We start from the raw sequence: 22,657 nt of genomic DNA, 5'->3' as shown, positions 1-22,657 counted from the left end.
ACCTTTTAAAATAAAAATGTTATTACATTAGTCACACTGTTCTACCCCTTACTGTCTTCCTGCAAATGACTCTTGCCTTAGAAACAATGGAAGCTATTTTCCACATACTTTACCTCCAGTCGGCCTTGCTGGGTTTTATACACCACTTGGGGGTTCTCCTGTAGTATGCTGCCATATAGCTCGCGAAAGTGGGCTATGTTGGGCTTCACGATATTCAACACTTTTGTCTTATCCTCTCCAATAACCATCCGAAAGTCACCTAGTTAAAACAAACGGAAAAACAAATCTTCCATTGAGAATCCACGGTCTGACCTATGAACTACAGTGCCCACATTGATACTGCACTGTTTCAACCTGGCAGGATCCCTCATCAGAACACTTGCTTTTTCTCCTTAAAACGTGAACACATTACCACTCAAGGAATGTAGGCACTTGTTTCGGGGGAAAGAGTCTCTCAAATCGCAAAGCCCTTTATGCCAGTTAAAATACAGTTACCTAAGTCCACAAGGTAATCATTAGTGACAAGCTAACTTGCTTTTGTTTTCCAATGCAGAAGCTTCTGTATTTATAGACTTTCATCTTATGAGCAAAACTCTGCCTGTGGTCAATCATGGAGACACGAGTTGTGTTACCACTTTAGACTTGTCCTTGCCACTGTTTATTCATCGTTGACCTGTTTGCTGTGATTACATAAGGACTTTTGAAGTGCTTTATGAATATAATTAACCCTATTTTACTTGACAAGGGCAAGAGAAGGCTTAAAGTCCTATGGCTTGCATTTAAGATGAAATTGACAGCAGATATAATTTTTTAAATTGGCAGTGGTCAGAAATGAGGGATGTTACATTTGCCTATGGGATGAACTGAGCTGCAAAACAAATAATTCCAAAGGACAAAAGTACTTTTTTCTTCCATTATTCATCTAGAAGCAACAAAAGTACTTTGAAAACAAATGAAAAGTGCCCTGTCTATGCCATTGTCCATCACCAGTAAGATGGAGGAAAAAAGAGTGATAAAACGGGCACATTGAGTGAATGCCTGCTGGGCTAAGGTGAAGTCAAAGAGGCCAGATACAAGCAGGAGAGCCTTCCAGGTTAAGTGCGGTGAAAGCAACTTGGCTGAAACCTTTGCTGGACAGACAGCAAGTCATTCAAGGGAGTAGAGAGGCGGCAAGTGTAGGCAGACATCCCAGATGCTGAGGAATCCCCTGGGACCAGGATGACGATGTAATTTACCATCCAAACTAGGTCACTCTTGAGGGTGAAGGCAGCACTATGAATAATTATACTAGGACAAGTATAAACTGAGCAAACCAGGACATGTGGGTACCCTTGCCAATTTCTTTTCTCTGGAGGGGCACACAATCATAGAGGTCATTATCTGACATAACAGATTTTCCTAGAGCAAACTGTTGGCTTGTCTTGGAAAAAGTAAAAATACAAAGATGCCCAATAGTATGAACTTCACTTAGTAAGGAATAAAATATTCTGGGTTTTTAAGCTTCAAAAGACCAACTTTGAATTCTACAATATGGTAGAATGTAGCTGGGGACTGCAGCTTCAGAAGAACGGACTTCCAAACAGCCTGTGGAACCTGACCTTGGTGTAGATGAGGTCTGACTGTTCACGTGAGTGAGCAGAAGTGAGTCCTAGTCAGAGCCAGCTGCTCAAATACAGATGAACTTGTTTTCTCACTACTATTTTCTAAGGGAAAGAGGCTGGGCGCAGTGGCTCACACCTGTAATCTTAGCATTCTGGGAGGCCAAGGCGGGAAGATTGCTTGAGGTCAGGAGTTTGAGACCAACCTGAACAAAAGCAAGACCCCATCTCTACTAAAAATAAAAAAAATTAGCCAGACATGGTGGTGCACACCTGTAATCCCAGCTACTTAGGAGGCTGGGGCAGGAGGATCACTTGAGCCCAGTTTATCATGCTCATAGCATAATGCAGTGAGCTATGATGACACCACTGCACTCTAGCCCAGGTAACAGAGCAAGACCCTGTCTCAAAAAAAAAAAAAAAAAAAAAGAGGTAATGTTTATTGATCATTTGTTGAGTGCAAGGCAGCATTCCAAGTACTTTGTGGTACAGCTTCTTCTAATTCACACAGCTCTCCTCCCAGGCAGATATGATTCCACCCCCATTTAGCATACAAGGCAACAAAGACACAGAGATTAAGAAACCCACTTAAGATTTCCCAAGAAGTAAAAATATACCACATATATAAAACTGTTCATTGAAGCTCCACTTATAATACTGAAATACTGGAAGCAACACAAATGTCCAACAACAAGGGAATGGATAAGCTACGATGGCACATCCATGCCCTATTAGGAACAGTGTGCAACCATTAAAAATTAAAATAATTGCACACAGCAAGATGGAAAGTGATCACATAACAACGTGCAACAAGAAACAAGGATACAAAAGTATAACAAAAAAGCTTTGTAACAAAACAGAAAAAACAAGACAAAAGGACTATATACGAATGCTTATTTTGTTCTAATACACATTTATTGTGGATTTTTGCATGTGCGCTTTAATTTGCGATCTCATTTAGTCCTGAAAAAGCCCCATAAATAGGTACCATTATTCCCAATTTTACAAATGAGGACATGGAGATGCAAAGATAATTTGCCCAAGGTCCAACTGCCTCTCAGTATCAGGGTAGTGACATTTTAGGTGACTATTTCACTCTATTTCGTAATGTCCTTCCATTTCCCTCACTTCTATAATGTTTGCATATTACTTTCCAGCATTTTAAAATAAATACATGGTATGCACAGACACGATGACTCGACAAACGTGAATGGAGTAGTGGCTGGGTTAACATCAGTTGTGTAAATCCTTATGCTTTTACCAAGAGCCTACAAATGGACTCCATCTTTGAAGGGATAAATGTCATCAACCTCTGAAACTAACAGGGCTGGCCTTGAAGTGAAAGATCAGTTTGTATTACATCGAGTTCTAAATATTTGTGTCACTTCTTCTCTTTCTGTATGCTCCACAGACAAAAAGTTTCCATATTTTAGATAGTTTAACTTTTTGAGAGGAGGACTATACCAAAATATAAAAGCAAACTAATCCAAATTCTCCCCCTAAAAGAACAATTACATGCCATGGTTAAAAGACCTAGAAAATTCTTGGGGCTCCCTGAGAACAAGGATTGGGGGTTATTTATCTCTGTATCCCTGGCTTCTTGTGTACTGCCTGGCACATGGACGACACAGCAATAAATGCCTGCTGAATCGAATTTCTCCAGCTGCTGTGCAGCAGAACTAGCTCAGCCACAGGGGATAGTCAGCAAATAGGCTTATTACTCGTTTCCTCAGAACAGAATGCATAAAATCATGGGCACAGCATGAACCAGCATCCGCTCATAAGAATTAATTTTTCTTATCTTTAGAAATCTATTTGCAACAAAACACAGGGATTGAGAAAACCTGACTGCTGACTTTTATTTTATGCCTCTACTAAAGATTTTAATTCTTGACTGCTCTACCCAGAGAAGTGCCTATGTATAATACAAAAGGCAACCAAAAGGGTAATTTCTCTTTGCCTTTGCAATGAGACAAGCTCAGAGGCTTGTAAACTACCTGTAGGTGGCCGTCTCTGTGATTCAGGCATGCAGCCAGCAGTCAGCAACCTTTTATGGACGTGTGAAGGTGAGGGGCTGTGCAGTCCGGGGGCAAGGCCCTGGCTTTCAGCTCTGGCAATGTCCCAGGGTGATTTGAGTCAAGTTACTTCAACGTTCTGAGTCAGTCTCTTTCTCTGTAAAGTGGCTTAACAATCATACTAACCTCACAAGGCTGCTTTCCAATTTAAATGAGTTAAGGTATTAGAGAATGCTTGTAAGTAGCAAAGCTGATATTACTATTGTTATGATATGTATACAGGATGGGCAAAGGAAAGAGGGTAGAGGAAGCCCTGAGTCTTGGAAGATAATAATTACTGGCTAACTTTTCCCCTTTTAAACTAACTGCAATACTGCTGTCATTTCAGTTGCATGAATATTTGGGTGGCTACAAAGTTCCAGGACCTGTGCTAGACAATGGAGATATAGGTCAAGCATCCCTAATCTGAATATCTGAAATCCAAAATGCTCCAATATCTGAAACTTTTTGAGTGCCAGCATGATGCCACAAGTGGAAAATTCCACCCCTCACCTCATAAGATAGCTTGCATATATAATTAACAATATCCTATAAAATTATCTTCAGGTGATGTGGTATATGAAACATAATGAACTTCATGTTTAGACCTGGGTCCCATCCCCAAGATATATTATTGATAAACATATGCAAATATTCCAAAATCTGAAAAATTTCAAAATCCAAAACACTTCTGACCCCAAGCATTTCGGATAAGGGATATTCAACCCCATCTCCTTTCACCCCTCCACCCCCAGCTCTAGGCAAAGACTAATCTACTTTCCATCTCTATAGATTTGCTTATTCTAGACATTTTATATACATGGAATCACACAATATGTGGTCTTTTATGACCTTAGCAAAATATTTTCAAGGTTCATCACATAGCATGTATCAGTACTTCACTACTGTTTATAGTTAAATAATACTCCATTGTATAGATGCACCAATTTTATTTATTGATTCCACAGTTGATGAACATTTGGGTTGTTTCTACTTTTTGGCTATTCATTATGAATAGAGATGCTATGAATTTTCGTGTACAAGTTTTCATGTGGACATATGTTTTCATTTCTTTTGGTATATACCTAGGAGAATTGCTGGGTCATATGCTAACTCTATGTTTAATATTTTGAGGAACTGCCAAACTGTTTTTCCAAAGCAGCTGTATCATTTTACAATCTCACCAGCAATGAGATTATGTAGTCTGGATACTAGTCCCTCATATATATAATTTGTAAATATATTCTCCCATTATGTTGGTTGCATTTTTACTTTCTTGATGATATTGTTTTTAATTTTCAATATAGTCTCATTTATCTATTTTTTTCTTCTGTTGCTTGTACTTTTGGTATATATCTAAAAACCATTTTCTAACCTAAAATCATTCTTCTAAGAGTTTTGTAGTTTTAGCTGTTACATTTAACTTTTACATCCATGATCCATTTTGAGTTAATTCTGTGTATGGTATAAATTAGGGGTCCAATTTCATTCTTTTGCAAGTGAACTAAATAATACAGTAGTCCCCCCTTATCCACAGTTTTGCTTTCCACAGTTTTAGTTACCCAGTCAACCATGGTTCAAAAATATTAAGATATTTTGAGTGCACAACCATATTCACATAACTTTTGTTACAGCATATTGTTATAATTGTTCTATTTCATTGTTAGTTATTATTGTTAATCTCTTACTGTGCCTAATTTATAAATTAAACTTTATCATAGGCATGTATGTATAGAAAAAAATGCAGTTTATATAGGGTTCAGTACTATCCACAGTTTCAGACATCCACTGACTGGGGGCCTTGGTATCTCTGTGGATGAAGAAGGACTACTACATTTATTTTAACAAAAACGACTAAGGTAGTATTTACAGGAGGCAGTCTAATGTACCATTTAAAATACATTCTCAAAAATAGCTCCATGGCTGCCGAAAAGATGCTATACTGTACTAACTCAAATGTGGAAGAAAATGAGACAAGGATAAATTCCTGATCTGCCAGGTGATATAAATCAGAAACACTTTTTCTTTTCTATACTTTAGAGAACACTAAGTGGATGGGTGTAGGGAAGAATCAGGTTCACTATACTGGTTCAGGAAGGAAGCAATATCACAACCATTTATCCATTCATCAAACACTAAGCACCCAGTATGTGTCAGGTACTACTGTACGCATGGAGCAGAGTGAGCAAAACAAGACAAAAATCCCCGCCCCCCACATTCTAGTGGTGGGACAAAGACAAACCAACCAACTAACAAATAAAATATACAGTGTGTCAGACTGTGGAAAGTGCTATGGAGAAAACAAAAGCCAGTCGAGATGACACGGAGCGGTGGGGTGGCAGTGGGGGTCAGGGAAGGCCTCCATGACAAGCCAGAACTGAGGCCTACAGGGGGTGGGGGGCGGGGGTGACCCAGGCATGAACCGGAAATGACACCTACCACCACAGACCTTTCATAGAACAGTAAAAGGTTAACAGCAAGGATTAAGTACTGAGCTAGGATTAAGACTTTCTGGGTTCAAATCCTAGCTCGGTACTTACAAGTTATGCAACCCAGGATAAGCTACTTAACTTCTCTGGGCTGGGCTTCAGCATCTTAAAATGAAAAATGGGAGCAATAATAGTAATTAGTTTAAAATTTCAGGGATTCAATGCGTTACAATACCTAACCCACAGTACCTAATCCAAAACCTGTTAGATACTATTAATAATTTATACCCCTTCAGGAGTGCTGCATTATCAGAAATTAGCAAGTGACTACTGAGTACAAAGAATTCCACCTGAGGCTTCAGCAAAAGCTCAAGCATGCCAAGCATAGAGAAATAGGCTTCCAAATTCCTAAAACAAGTCAATTCCCCAAATGCAGATCATCCAATAACACAGCTTATAAGGTTTCAGATGATTGACCATCACAGAATAAATCTTAACGGCTTTCACTCCAGACAAAGTTCCTTTACTGGCTTTTACCAGAATCCAGAAACCAGAAATGAGGATGTTTACTCACACTTTCCAGTGCTGGCACCCACTGCTATTTTTTTTCCCCAAGAATCACCCAACTGGCAACTTCCTCACTGCTTTGTCTTATTCCTAGAAGTAGCTGAGCCTGCATTCAGACAATCTGACAATTAAAGAAATCCATTCTCTTACACAAGAGTGCTTGAAGGTGTTTTTCATTCCTTAAGGACCTTAAAGGGCCAGATGAATTGGGGCTGTCAAGTTTCAACCCACTTGATCTAATTTTGTTAATTTTGACAGGCGTTATTCATCAACATGTAACAAGTTTTATAATTCTTTTTTTTTTTTTTTTTGAGACAGAGTCTCGCTCTGCTGCCCAGGCTAGAGTGAGTGCCGTGGCGTCAGCCTAGCTCACAGCAACCTCAAACTCCTGGGCTTAAGCGATCCTACTGCCTCAGCCTCCCGAGTAGCTAGGACTGCAGGCATGCGCCACCATGCTTGGCTAATTTTTTCTGTATATATTTTTAGTTGGCCAGATCATCTCTTTTCTATTTTTAGTAGAGACGGAGGTCTCAGTCTTGCTCAGGCTGGTCTCGAACTCCCGACCTTGAGCGATCCACCCACCTCAGCCTCCCAGAGTGCTAGGATTACAGGCGTGAGCCACCCTGCCCGGCCAAGTTTTATAATTCTTATAACTGACAACATAATTCCACTTTGGAGAACACATCCAAGGAACTTAGTGCCCCTTCGCCCCTTCCTCTACCAAAGTAACTTGTACAAGAGTGATTCACAGCAGCGTTGTTACTAAAACAGCAACAAATGGAGCTCACCTAAGTGTCCATCACTAACGGAATGATTGAGCAAATAACAGTGTCACACAACTTGAGGAAAACCTATGTGTGTAGCCAACAATAAAACATAAAAATAATAACAGAAGTCATTTTCTGAGTCCTAACTATCAATGAGATAAGATGCTAGAGGCTTTTATATGTATATATTATCTCACTGAAAACTTTGTGAGATACATAGGTAACCACTCTGGACCTCAGTTTTCTCATCGATAAAATGGAGCACTAATACAGCACCCAAATCAAAAGGTTGTTGTCAGCATTTAACTAGTTATCACATCAAAAGTACTGACAGTAGTTCTTGGCACCCAATAATAAATGCTATTTTCTCTTGCCATAAGCCACGGACTTCAATCACATCAATCTACTGCTTCTGCCCCTAAACAAGCCATGTTCTTTCACATTTCACACCCGCCTTGCCTCTTCCATACGTGTTGTTTTTTAAGTCTACCACTGACTCACTGTGACTGCATGTTTATTAACGTGAAGTTCCTTAGAGCAGAAAGTCTACCGTCAGTTCTTTAGGGTATGGGATGCTGATTCACTTGATAAACGTTAAACCAGGATCACTGCCTAAAAGTGGCCATTCTAATTGTTTGTTTGTACTAACATAGCAAAGTTCAAGGTGACCCTTTAAAATTCATTTGGTTCCTTTCCTGGTCACTTAAATGCTGACTTCCAAGAATAACTAAAGGATTAGAAAGCTTTTTCCTCCCTAGTTGTGCAGGCTCCATCCTTCACCTACTCCTTTCTCATCCATCATTTTAAATAATGCTGCCATAAACATTGACCCCAGGGCAGTCAAAGTGGTCCTTAAATACTACATAAAACATAAGGGGTTATTACTACTACTAGTAATACTGATAGATCTTGCCTCTGCCTAAGTAATTACTGGCAGGAACTTGTCCAATAACATGGAGCAACGCTGTTTTTTTTGTCCCTTCCCCACCCTCTCCCAGGATAAATGCTGAACTGCACAGGTTAGGGATTGCATATAATCTCTCAACTGAAAAAAGAAGGAAAATTTCAAAGTTATTAATAAAAATGAGATTGGTGGACAATCTAAGTTTTGGAATATTCTGAGGGTTGGGAGATTTGGGTGGTTTGCTGAAGGGATAGAAGCCAGTAAAATCTAGGATACAGAGTTCTCAGAAGCCTAGGAAAGTCAGGGGAACTTGCCTTTCAACACATTGCCTGGGGCTAGTCTCACACCTATGAAAGAGATCTACCTGCAGGACCTAGGTCCTTTTCTACCCTCACTAGACCAGTTACAGCAAAAATCCTAAAATTGGTAGCAGCTTCAAGGCTAATTTAAGAAAGTCTGCAAACAAGTGAAACCAGTTATGTCATTTAATAAACTACTTTAGTCAATGTTCAGAATTTACAGAGAACTCCCAGAATCCAGCTGTCAGTACGCTGATACTGACCACAAGGGAGAAAACAGAGGAGCGGTAGTAGTAGCATGGGCAAAACAGAGAATGGTCCTGCATGTGCTCCCACAAAGTCAACCCTTCATAAAAGGCTTCTTTCTGTTACATCTTTTTTCACAGGGGAGTATGGGGATGGAACCGGGCTAAAAAAGTGGCTGCCTTTTCCTGCACATTGCCCACAGGCCCACCCACTCTGGTACGTAGCCACGCCACTCTTTGCCCCTCCAGCTTTTGCTGGAAGGCAGGGATGCTGCCAGGTGAAGCTGGAAGCAACCCCACTCAGGTTATTTCACTGCCTTTCTCTCCGGTGTTGTAGTTATAGCTGTAGCTGTGCTTGATGAATTTTGAGAAGACTGAAGAACAAGACCTCTAAGGTCACTTACAGCATTAAATTTCCATGAAATCTTATCTGTACTGGGATACAGAGAATAAGTAAACTGCTTTTGCAATATTTTGAGCACAAGGTTCTTTGACTCACACTTAAAAATTGGGAAAGAGGATATTTATTTAAGACAGTGGTTTTCAAACTTAAAGGAGCAGACTACCTTTTTTTGCAAATGAGATCTTACATGGAACCTTACTATATTCAACAGATACATGTGGCACTACTCTGGCTGCAGCTAGGGGGAGGGGCCTATCCTCTCAGTTTCCCCCCTGCCCTTCAGAGGAGCCTCTGACATCCTTGCGGAACACAATTAAAGGGAAAGGGAAAGGGAAAGGAAGTTAACATTTAGACAAATAAATGAATGAGGAAGAAGAGAAAGCTTTTCCTTAATGTGGAGGAAGAAGTGGAGTTGGAAAAATCACCACTTTGTAACCATCATCTTAAAGACTGGTTCGAGCAAGAATAATTAAGTGGATTATTATTTAATCCAAAAGGGAAAGTCTGATTAGAAGGATATTTATATGATCTTCATGCAAACAGACTGCATAAAAGGAAGAAAACACTATCCATATGAGGGCAAACATTACTTGCTTGTGGACTTCAAAAATGCGCAAATCATGTAAGGCAAGGCAAGGCTAAGGAAGTGCTCCAGATTAAAAGCTACAAGACACACAGCAACTAAATACCATACAATTCCTGACATAGTCACATACTTGAGGGAAAAAATGCCACAAAGGGCGTTGGGACAAGCGACATTTGAAATGTGGATAGTAAATCTGATGTAAGCACTGTATCAGTGTTTAATTTCCTGAATTTGATAACTGTATCGTGGTTCTGTAAGAGAATGTCTTTATTCTTAGGAAATAAATTGAAGTACAGTATATGTATGGCCTGAAGGGGACATGGTATGTGCAACCTACTCTCAAACAGTTCAGAAAAAAATAATAGTGTATTTACATATACAGAGAAGGCAGTGGTTCTCAAAGTGGGATCCCTGGAGGAGCATCAGCATCCCTGGGGAACTTGTTAGAAACACAAATTCTTGGGCCCCACCTGACACCTTCTAAATCAGCTGTTGGACCTTCTAAACCAGGAGTCTGTGCTTTAACCTGAGTCTTTCAGGTCGTTCGGATACATACTGAAGTGTGAAAACCACCGATACAGACAGAATAAGTAAACAAATGTGGTGAAATGTTAAAATTGGTGAATTTGGGGAAAGGGTATATAGGAGTCTTCTGTATTATTCTTGAAACTTTTCTGTAAGTTTGAAATGGTTTCAAAATAAAAATTAACAACACAACAAAATTACCCCAGGATAGTAAGTGTAGAGATGCAGAGAAGAGACCTTGGAGGTAGGGAGGCAGGTCAGAAGGGTAGTGCAGGATCCTACACATGCAGTGATTATGGATTTACAGTAACTAAGGCTGTTGCGACTCCAAGGCACAGTGAGGAGCAGGATATGTGCACAGTCTTCAGATAACGAATCTCCTGCTTGCAGAATATCTGGGCATCAGCTATACTAACCTGAATAGGAGAGTCCAGCAATCTCTGCAAAGAGGTCTTCTTCGGAAAAGCTTTCAGGGAGCATGAGAAAAGCAGCAGTCACAGCACTCCTCAGATTTTTATCAAGGGCTGATCTAAGAATGACATTCTCATTCATTGCTACAATTTTCACCTGAAAGAAGCAGAACACTTGGAAGAAAAATTCCAGAAGCGGAGTATTGCTCAAGCCATGGATTTACATGTACACTGGAACTGTTCCAAACACTGAAGATCCTGAAATATTAGTTCAGTTGACACAAAATAATTATTCTAATAAGCAATCTCAGAATCTCCTGTTCTATGCAAAAGAGAAATCATGACATGGAAAGGACCAAAATGCCAAAGAACACATAATAAATATTCCTTTTAAATGAAGAGACACATCACAGGTTTTCAAAAAGAATAAATGTCTTTTGGGAAATTTAATGTTTTAAAATTTTACAATCTCGTTATTCTTCATTTTCCAGTGGACAAAGGCATTTTACTTCTTTATTTAGAACTTCTGTACTCTTGCCCACATCTAACCTGGGCAGTTCATGTTCTAGGTCATGATTTTGAACTTGACTAAGGAAAAAGGAAAGAAAATTAGCTATAGTAGAAAAAGCATGGGTTTTGGATATAGGTCTGGGCTCAAGTCCAGGTTCTTACTAGCTGTGTGAGTTTGGGAAAATTACTTAGCTTCTGGGAACTTAAGTACTCATCTATAAAATAGGGATAATTGATTTACATCAAAGAATTGTCACAAAGACTGAATATGATAAAAGTACCTAGTGTACTAGCAACTGTCTTGCTCAATTAAAACAATTTTTTTCCTAAATACACAGAAGCAACTGTCATCTGTGATTTTCCCCAAATCCATTAAAATATAAACAGCTCCAGCCTGGTCTGAGATTCTCTGTTTTAAAGATCACACTGTAGTTAAGGGATTGTGTTCAAGTCCTACCTCCATCTTTTCCTAGCTCTGTACTATGAGCATAAGTCCTTATCACTAAGACGAGGTTAATAACAGAATCAAGCTCATGAAGTTGCTGGAAAGATTGTAGGAGATGCTGCATACAAACCTTCAGCTGAAGTGAGCTTCCCTGTGTGTGTTTTTTGGTGCGCAATGCCAGAGTTTCTCTGGGCCAGGGGTTCACCTTTAGCTAGCATTAGCATCACTTGGAGGCCTTATTAAAACACATATTACTGGGCCCAACCCCCAGAATTTCTACTTTAGCAGGCCTGGTGAAGCCTGAAAACATACATTTCTAGTAAGTTCCCAAGTAACGTGCAGGGACCACATTTTGAGAATTACTGCTCTAATGTATATACCTAGAAGTAGAACTGCCAAATTGCTCTTCAGAGTGGCTATACCAACTTATACTCCATAATCTTTTTAAAACGTCATGCTGCTCTGATTTTCTATATGGAGTCAGGTCCAGAAGGCCCTATTAAAAAACTCCCATTTATCTGAAATGTACCCACCATCTCTAAACCATTCAGTACTGTCAACAAATTTTCCTATTTTTGAAAACAGGGCGTAAATTGCCTTTTGTCAAATGTAGATAATTTCTGGCAAAATTAAGTGGCACATAAAAGACACACTATGAGAAACGCCAAAATAAAATTTTATTGGAGAGCAAGGAAAGAGGAGAATGATGTGTATGTATCCCAAGGTATAGTTTATTCTCTCTTTTCATTAATTGTAAAAAGTAGTATTATAAAACATACTAGTATTTTATAAATCAAGTTTAAGAACCTAAATTCTTTTACATTTTTTAACCTATTTTTTCCCTAAGGAAATATTTATAACATACAAACCTCACATATTGTAAGGAAGCCACTTGATTCAATACCATCTCCTCCTCCCTTACAATTATGAAGACTTAATAGACCTTAATTAAGCCTTTCAGCACTTGGGTGTGTTTAGTATTATTATCGCAATTATCTGCAGAGAGTAAAACGAAGGACCAGCCCAGGAACATGACTTGCCTAAGTCTGCATAGCAAGTTGATGGCAAAAGTCAGGGTAACACCCTTATACTCCGCAAATCCAGCTCTAAGTATTTTGAATTACTCTCATGCACTGTTACGGATCTGTTCTGGTTACCTTCTTATCTTGAAAGATAATTAAAACAAATTTTAAGATCCTATAAAATCTCCTACGTTTATTCCTTGAATAACTTTCCCAAACCTTATACAGTCACCTCTATACCCATGGGTTCCTCACCCGTGGATTCAATCAACTGCAAATGGAAAATATTCAGAAAAAAAAATTTTTTCACCAAATTCCCAAAAGCAAAACTTGAATTTGCTGCATGACAAGTATTACATTGAATCCACGTGAATGAAGTGATGTGTAGGCATTGTATAAGTATTACAAGTCATGCAGACATGATTTAAAATATGAGAGCTGGATACTTTCCAGATAGCCCTTGTATATGGGAGGGAGGATGTGCATAGGTTATATGTACATACCACATCATTTTATATCACAGACTTGAGTGTCCTTGGATTTTGGTATCCGACAGGGAGTGGGGAGGTCCTGAAACCAATCCCCCATGGACGGTGAGGGATGACTGTATTCTACATTGAATCATGGATCTAGGAGGGCAACCTTCTCATCTTACTGCTGGAAAGACTGAGGCCAAGCAGCACTGGCACACCGGACCAGAATCCAGTCCTCTGATCTGTCCAGTGCTCTTTCCACAACTCTGTAATGCCTATCTCCATATTCCCATTCTTCATTGCCATTCACCAGGTCCTTCTTAATAATTCTTCACCCTCTCTTTTTTTGATGGCTTTTACAGACATTCAGTGAAATTAGAAGCTATTTTGAGATGCTAACCATTCAAAGATGCAAAGAAAAGAATAAGTTCGGGGAAATTTTCCTAGTTAACAAAATACCACTTGTTCTCCAAGAAAGTCGTTCTATATGGTTGCAAGAAAGTGTTTGCTATTTAAGGTTAAGAGTGAAAATAAAAGCATCCTTACTCAAAGGATAAATGTCAATTCAGAGGACTCTGCTACTGTGCTGATCTGGTTCTTCAAGGAAAGGTGAACTAGGAACTTGTCTCAGCAGCACTGTTATTTGTTGTTCGGAATGAAAAGCCAGTGAACTCTTGGGACACAGCCAGAGAGGCCTGGGAAAAGAAAGTCCTCAGAGTTGTGAATAGCTGTTTGTATCTTATTGGGAATGCCCTGACCTGAACTGCATAGATAACACTAGCACTTCTGCCAGGGAGGAAAATCTGTACTGGACAGAGAAAGGGGCAATGCTTGAAGGGACTTTCAAAGGAGAGATTTGTGAGTACCTTTCAAGACAGGAAAAAAGAGAAAGTCACATGTGGTCTCCTCTACAACACAGTCACGACGAGAGACTACTTGAATTGCAAAGAGTGTATTTTAGTCACAAAGAACACAGCCCTACCTAGTGTTCAAATACTCAACCACCCACCAGAACTTTTCCATTCCAAATGACCAGAGGTTTAACTCTTCTAAATAGTTGTTGCCTGAAGATGAAGAAGAACTGATGAACATCAGAGCTGGATGAAACCTTATTATGTACCTGTTGAATTGTGGGCTCTTTCAGGACAAGTAATGTGGTGCCTTATTTTTTTTATTCCTTTGGCATACACAGAGAATAAACTTAGTTGTCTTTTGAATAACTAAATGAATGACTCAATCTTTGCATTTCAAAGGCTAGAGGCCCAGACATTTGCTCATAGCAAGGCTGAGCCAAAATTAGGAAGACAGGCTTTCTAACTCCCAGTTCTGGGATCTCTTATACCAATGGCATTTTCTATCCATGAAAAGTCAATCAATAAAGCTACAATATGGTGATGGTTGCACAACTCTGTGAATATACTAAAAACCATTTAGTTATATGCCTTAAACGGTTGAATTCTCTGGTATGTAAATTGTATATCATTAAAGCTGTTATAAAAAATAAAGCTACATTACTAGCAAATATATTGCAATGTATATATTAAAATAGAATCCTCTTAACGAGGTGGCAAAAAATACCATTGCATGGCAACGTGGATGCTTTTAAAATTCAAGCAAAATCACTATACACTGAAAACAACGTGAAATGCAAAAATCCAAAATTATGTTAAATAGGGAAATGACTATTACCTTAGAGGTTTCTTTGACTTAAAAAAGATTGGCCATTATGTTCTATTAAATACTTTAAATTCCATGGTTCTCTACTTAGACAAGTATTAGTAAATGATTCAGAAACTTAAGGCTGTACTAGAAACAAAAAAGGGGTATCTCCTCAATTATGAGGTAAATTAATGGTAAAGCATGATAGAAATTTAATTTACACTCAACTTTTTCCAGAAATGCCCATCTTATTAAGCAAGATACTCCTTCATATACTCCTTTTGAAGACTAAAATTGCTAGTGATTAAGAAATTCTATTTCAATTTGCAAGATGCAAGACAATTTTGGAGCTTTAGACAATATGATTTAATGTAACTCTTTTTTTTTTTTTTTTTTTGAGACAGAGTCTTTCTCTGTCACCCCAGCTAGAGTGTAGTGGTGTCATCATAGCTCACTGCAACCTCAAACTCCTGGGCTCAAGCAATCCTTCCAAGTAGCCTCAGCCTCCCAAGTAGCTGGGACTACAGGCATGTTCCACCCCGCCTGGCTAAATTTTTTTTCCCTATATTTTGTAGAAACAGGGTCTTGCTCTTGCTCAGGCTGGTCTTGAACTTCTGACCTCAAGTAATCCTCCCACCTCGCCCTCCCAGAGTGCTAGGATTACAGGCATTGAACCACCATGACCGGCCTTAATGTAACTCCTTTTAAAATACATAAAGACAGAGAATTCATACTCATATTCTTAAAATTCTTTGAGACAGTCACCCATTATTCTTGTCCAAAATGCTACCACTCTTTCTTTTCATCAGATTTGTTTATCAAGGTTGATTAATATTTGCTGCCACCTAGAGGTAAAAATAGTTTGTGATCATGATCAAGAAGTCTCTGGTTAACAGTGATTTCTACCAAGAGTGGGAGGGAGAGTTAATTTGCCCATTTATCATTTTCAATTTTTTTCCCATTTGTATGTTCAACACTTTCAAATGAATTTTAAGATAGCCTAATTTTCTTGTGCTAGGAGCTTAATAAGCCCGAGGGATAATCACTGCTATCAACATTTTCTTCTATAAGTTAGATGAGCAACGCAGTTTTGCATAGTATGAGTGTATCTGCTACTACTTGTCTTGAATTAGTGTTTTCATTAAGGATATGACGACATTTAGATAAAATCTAAGGTCATTTCCAGTGCTTACATTCTGAGATTTCATGGCACTTAAGGTTTCTAAAGTCTATTTTTAATTTTGAAATATTCTAAGCATAAAATATAACAGAGAATACAACACTTCAACATTCAATCTCATTGTATCTCAAAATAACTGAGACAGGCAAAGAGAGAGAAAAGGGAAAGATAATTTTCTGAGTGTCTACTAAGTGCCAGGCATTTCGGAACTCTTCTGAGACTCGGCAACAGATAACATCCGTCCCACGGCTCAGGGAGAGTCAGTCAGTGGTGCAGGGTCACACAGTTAGGAGGTGTCAGAGCTGGGGCCCTAACCCTAGATCTGCTGGATTCTAAAACATCTGTGTTCTTTCCAGCATTACTATTGTTTCTAATTTTAAACACCTTTGTGGTATAGGCAGGGCAAGTATTGTTATCCCCATTCTACAGATGAATTAACTGAGGCTCAGGAAGCTAAAACAAGTTGCTCAAGTTCATATGAACAGCTAGTAAGTTACAGGAATGAATATGACCCAAGGCTTCTACTTCCATATTCATTACTCTTCCCATTAAGGTATATATTTTGTAAATTAAAAAAAACTTGGAAAATATTTACAAATTTTCAATTGCATTCGTTTGCTCGATTATGAGCTTTACTAGTTATCCAGCCTAGGTATGAGAAATTCATCTATATAGATATGAAATTATTTCACTAAGCCTATTGTTTCTAGACTTTCAAAAAATGTTTTTACTGACGTAAAAATTACATACAGTGAAGTACACACATCTTAAGGGTAGAGTGTGATAAAGTTTTACATGTGCATACACCTGTGTAACCATTGCCAAAATCAAGTGTTTCTAGACATTTTAATGAGCAACACTATTAAATTTTAAACCCAGGTACAAGGCAAAAGAATCTTGACAGCCCATGTATATCAAAGAGATTTTTATGACACAAAGCAAGTGAGGTAAGATGATATAAATCTCTAATTTTTCCCCATAGCTGACTATAAAAGGACAAGCAAGACACCACTGTTAAGGGAGTTGCACAAGAACGATCCAAGTACCCTCTTTTAAGGCTTGAGACCTTCTGACAGCACAATGAAAATTTTCCTTGTTGTGGGAAGTATGTGAGATTAGCAAGTGTGACCATTTAACACAGTTCTTAAACTATGCAAAGACCCTTTCTCAGAAAATAGACCATTTATCTGAAAAAAAGGTGACATTTGCAAACACCTGTTAAAAGGTGAAGTCCCTTCCCGCTTTTTTTAAACCTGTTTTCTGTTTGTTGTCTCCAGGGAGGAGCTGATTCCCTACAGACTCCTCTCATAGTGTCCCAAATGATGTGAGAAGTAATGACAGGGTGTGGGCATTGGCTGAGGGAGATAAGAAGAGGGATCAGAGTACCACTCCCCTTGGAATACCTGCCTGGTCCACTCATTTACTCGACAGTTCCTGAAAGTGTACCACACACCAGGCATGTCCTAGACACCCTTGGGATCCATCAGTTGGCAAACGGTGCCCCCGTGGCACTTACATCCTAGGAGAGAATGTGATCCGGGTGGTGCTGAGAGAGGCTCCACTGAAGCACTGGGCACTTCCTCTGCCACCCTGCCCAGCCCCAGTGGGTCAAGTCTGGGCCCGATCCAGTCAGGCAATTGACGCACCTTTAGAGGATAGCAGCGGAGTGGGCATATGACAGTCTGTCTTACTCCAAGCATTTCTATCAGTGAATTTGTGGTTTTTTTTCTCTCTCATCAACCAATTATCCAACTCTCCAGACACCGACTTGGTGTCCAACAATTAAATTCTGACACTACATGGAGTTAGGTTAAGGGCTCAGTTCCACAGACTGCCTCCACTTCAGACACCAAACCCAAGTCCAGGTCTCCTGTACTTCTGACCAATCAGCTGTAATCAGGGGTTCCCATGCCCCCTCCTCTAGTGTGATTATTTGCTAGAATGGCTCACAGGACTCAGGAAGGCACTTTACTTACATTTAGTGGTTTATTATAAAAGATACAACTCAGGAACCGCCAAATGGGAGAGATGCATAGGGCAAGATATGGGGTAGGAGGAAGAGCGTGGAGCTCCATGACCTCTGTGGGTATACTGCCCTCCCAGCCCCTTGATATGTTCACCAACCCGGAAGCTCTCAGAACCCCTCTGTTTACGGGTTTTTATAGAGGTTCCATTACCGACACATGACTGATTAAATCACTGGTGATTAGCTCAATCTTCCCCCTCCCCTTCCTTAAGGTGGCAGAGGAGGGAGCCTGAAAGTTTCAACCTCTAATCATTTGGTTGGTTCCCAGGCAACCAGCCCCCATCCTGAATCTATTTAAGGGCATATCAAGAGTCACCTTATTAGCATAATCCTAGGTATGGTAGAAAGAGACTTGCTGTAAAGAACAAAAGACATTCTTCTTACCCCAATCACTAAGATATTCCTCGGGTTTTAAGAGCTCTAAGCAAGGAAGCAGGGACAAAGACCAAATATATATTTCTTCTTATATCACAGTATCACAGGGGAATATCTGGATATTGTTTGGGAATAAATTTTATAAGGAGCAAGAGAAGTCTGAAACTCATTTCTGTTTCCTTGAGGTCCGTCTCATTGCAATCATAATGAATGTAAAGTCTGGTTCAGAGGAGAGGCATCCCTAATTATGCAGCCTTTAAAACATTCACTCACCGGTTTTTGGAGTCGTCCAGCAACGTATAAGTTATTCCAGTTGAGGAGATCTTCAATCAGAATATTAGTGCTAATGACCCCATATTTGATAAGCTGGAAAATAAATGAGCAGAAAAGAGTGAAATACCATGTTGATGTTTATGTAAGTACAAAATAAAATAGATCAAGTTCTTGACTAGAGTATTACCTTGATTTCCAAAGCCACGCACAATAGCCTACCTTGTGAAAACACACATTTCAACCAAAATCTTTCAGAGGTTTAGTGCCCAAGACTGATTTGGCCCCTAAGGTATGTGAGGTGACCACTATTTTAACTTAGGTCCATGTGATGTTAACAGTGGAATAGTTCTTAGATACCATCTAGTATTGGTTCTCCATTAATTGGATATAAAAGCTGGTCCTTCCTCACAGATAGTTTAAGAAGCAGTAATTTAGTTCATGCTCCTCATTTGAGACATAAAAATCCTAAGGCCCAGAGAGAATAAACATGTCCAAGGTGGCACTCGTATTGACAAGAGTCAAAACTATGTCCCAGAATTTCAGTCTGGTTTTCCAATGTTCTTTTCATTACAAAGTACAAGAATTTTCTTTAATTAAAAGTTTTCACTGACATCCTTTACAAAGTGAACTTCTCTTTTGCTATTGACTATTTCAACACTTTTATAATTACAAAGCAACATCCAAAAATAAAACTTCTTTATCAGTGTTAAACACATTGAATTATAGTCAAGTCCATTTTAAACATAATTTGTACGAACCCTAAATGTGGCTTTCCCAGGTTACAAAACCCAATTTGTGTCAACAGGTATCTTCAGATCCACTTTGCTGAACTTCAGTATCAAACAGCCTTCTTAGGCCGTCACTGTCTAAACTAAAAAGTGGCTCAAAATTTCAATTAAAAAGTACAGTTCTTTAGCATATAATTATGCCCAAACATTTGGTTACTGGAGCTTGTAATATTGTTTGAAAACTACTAATTAGAGATGGGCTCAGCATAATATTAATTATGGAGAAAGAACAAAGCTATGTCTTTTGCATGACTAATGTGGAAGTGGAAGGCTGTGCAGAATAACTACTTCTTCCCTCCACGCTGAGGGCAGCACTACAGCAAGCCCTTGTAGCTGCAAACAAGTAACAGCTGGGAGGTAACGGAAACACCGCTGGCCTGGAAGTCAGGGGACCTGCCATGAACTAGTTGTACAACCTTATGGAACCGTGTCATTTCCTCTCTGAACCTTGGTTTCCTCATCTGCAAAATGCAGGTGGAGCAGGATTGGACCTCAAACAGAAAGGCAAATGTATGGCCCACAAGGTATGCAGATATCACCAATCAATCACAGCACTTATTCTCCAGCCAAGTCCAAACACCTCCAACCCTTTGCAGCTGTCCCCAACCTTTCTGGCACCAGGGACTGGTTGCATGGTAGACCATTTTTCCATGGATGCAGTGGGGAGGCGAGGAAGTGGAGCTCAGACGGTGATTTGCCGCCCTGCTTTCCTAACAGGCAACCAACTGGTGTGGCTCGCTGATACGCGACTGCTTTAAAGAAAGTATGGTCCTTAGACTAGTAACATAAGCATCACCTGGGAGCTTGAAAAAAATGCAGAATCACCAAGTTGATTGAAGACGGGAAAAAAAACAGAATCTCAGGGTCCATCCCAGACCAACTGAATTAGAATCTGCACTTCAACAAGATCCCCAGGTGGTTCCTAAGCCAGTCACAGTCTGATCTCTCTAAGCAATCAGCAGCAGAGTTGGCACAGCAGGTGAAACCCACATGGCATCCCTAGCCCAGCTAATCTCCAGGAGGCATTTGATTTAGAACCCCCATTGGTCCTCCTAGGCTTGGGTCCTGCTTAGCTCCTGGCAGCCCTCTTAGAGACTGGACTGGAGTGCTTCATCTGAAAGATAGTTCAGCTGGGTTTCTGTTGTCAGACAACCCACCTGTGGGGATCCTTGCAACTTACCTGCTCTCCAATATCCCACTGTCAAATTCCACCCATCTGCTGGCACCAAGAGGTTCCTGTCTACCACTTGGCCCACAAGCTCCAAACCACCTATGACACCCTCTTCACTTCCAACTTCTTGCTTTGTCTGTATCTCCTTCTAGGTAAGATTAATCTCTACCCCGATCCTAAATTAGCCTGCCTACTCCTTCCACTGACCAAAACAGTGGCTCCCAAAATGTGGTTCCCAGAGCAGCAGCTTTAGCAACATTTGAAAGCTTTTTAGAAATGCAAATTTTCAAGCCCCACCCCAGATCTACTGAATCAACTCTAGGGGTGGGGCTTGGGAAGCAATCAGTGTGTACAACAGGCATGCACTCCAGAGGATTCTGATGCACCCTAAAACTTGAGAACCACATGGCCAAAGGGAAAAAACAAAATCAGTCACACCCAACCACCTTGTTACACTACAATCACAGTCAAGGGAAAATGAGGACTCCGGGTCCTGCTCTGTCTCTGGGTTCAAGACATCCAGCAGGGATGTGAAAATTTCCTGATTGCAAGAACATACATATTTAGCTGGTATTCTAATAACAAAGGTTAACAACCACCCAAGTTAAGACAAAGGCCCGAAGTCACTTACCCTACTATCACACATGATCAATGAATTGTAGTAAACTCCAGCACCATAGTTATTCTGGATGGATGTGATAATCTTGGGCCCCAAAAATTTTAGTAAAGAGTAGTGGCTCCTATTTTTCTTCAGGTTCTTTGTATGCCATGCAACAGGGTCATCTACTGTGAACACGAAGTCCAGCATGGCATTCTGTAAGGCGAAGAGAGAAAATGGTTTCAGTACTAATTCCTAGAAAGGCAGCTAGATAGCGCAGAAAGCTCTAAAATACTAAGCTATTAAGAGTCAGAAGACCTAGTGTTGTCCTCAGAAACTTAAGCGAGACTCTGGAACCAATCTGAGCTTTATTTTCATCAACACAATAGTAGTAAATACTTAACATGCTTCATTGTGCCAGCACTCTTCTAAACATTTTATATATAATATATATGGTAACTCATTTTACCCTCAAAACAACCCTACAAGATAGCCACTGATATTATTCCAATTTTATAGGAAAGGAAACCAAGGCATGGGGTAAGCTCTTTCCCCAAGGACACAGAGCTAGTGAGTGGCAGACCTAAGTCTAGCGTCAAATTCTGTGTGCTAACCACTACACACACTGCCTTTCAACTAAGTGTGGTTAATTGTTTTCCACTTTTCTTCCAGATCATATTAACACCATATAGATAAGCTCCATAAAGTATCATATAAAGGGAAATAAGTTATTTTAACTCTTACCCATTCACCAACCACTCATTGAGTACCTATAATGAGCTCTGATAGATCCTAGGGTAGAATAGCTCAGAGTTTACTGGGGACAACAGACAAATTATTACTAAATTGACTTGACAGAAGAACGTAAAATGTACTAACTTCAATCGCAATGGGGGTTGGGTCAGAAGAACAGGAAGGAGAAATTCTATAGACGACAAATGTGAGTCTTGAAGAACACAAGAGTTTAACAGGCTTGGTGGAAGTACTAGGGGAGGGAAGGGGAAGGAGTCATGTTACAGGAAATTGCTCCTGTTGATATGAGGGCCAGGCATGTTCTGGGAGCTGCAGTTTGATATGACTAGGATAAGGGTGGGGAAAATCAGATACAAAAACCACTGCAAGATTCCAGGTGAGAAATGAAAACATATTAACTAAGGCACTGAGGGCAGAGGCTGTTTTGAGAGAGATTTAGGTGTTAGAATCTACAAGGTGTTAACTTGAATGTAAGGAATGACAGTGAGGGAAAGGGAAGGAAGGAAGGGAGGCAATTCCAGGTCTGTTGAAAGGAAAACCTTCATGGAAAAACAAAGAGGTAACCATCCGGAGGCCAAGGCCTGCTCTGCGTTTCCC

General features: G+C 39.8%; 1 protein-coding gene across 4 annotated transcripts in view; it reads right to left on the bottom strand.

The window, feature by feature from the left end:
* Nucleotides 1-22,657, bottom strand: part of TAMM41 (TAM41 mitochondrial translocator assembly and maintenance homolog) — a 53,013-nt gene that overhangs the window by 28,970 nt on the left and 1,386 nt on the right. For all 4 annotated transcript variants that reach the window (XM_045551453.1, XM_045551456.1, XM_045551454.1 and 1 more), the window contains exons 2-5: nt 21,341-21,523; nt 18,751-18,843; nt 10,794-10,944; nt 114-259 (exon numbers count right to left, since the gene is read on the bottom strand). In XM_045551453.1, coding sequence (XP_045407409.1) covers nt 114-259; nt 10,794-10,944; nt 18,751-18,843; nt 21,341-21,523 — 573 coding nt within the window. The remainder of the gene's footprint in view (nt 1-113; nt 260-10,793; nt 10,945-18,750; nt 18,844-21,340; nt 21,524-22,657) is intronic.

The sequence above is a fragment of the Lemur catta genome, chromosome 5 (assembly GCF_020740605.2).
Source record: "Lemur catta isolate mLemCat1 chromosome 5, mLemCat1.pri, whole genome shotgun sequence".
Taxonomy (NCBI): domain Eukaryota; kingdom Metazoa; phylum Chordata; class Mammalia; order Primates; family Lemuridae; genus Lemur; species Lemur catta.
This window is presented reverse-complemented; position numbering and strand designations above follow the sequence as displayed.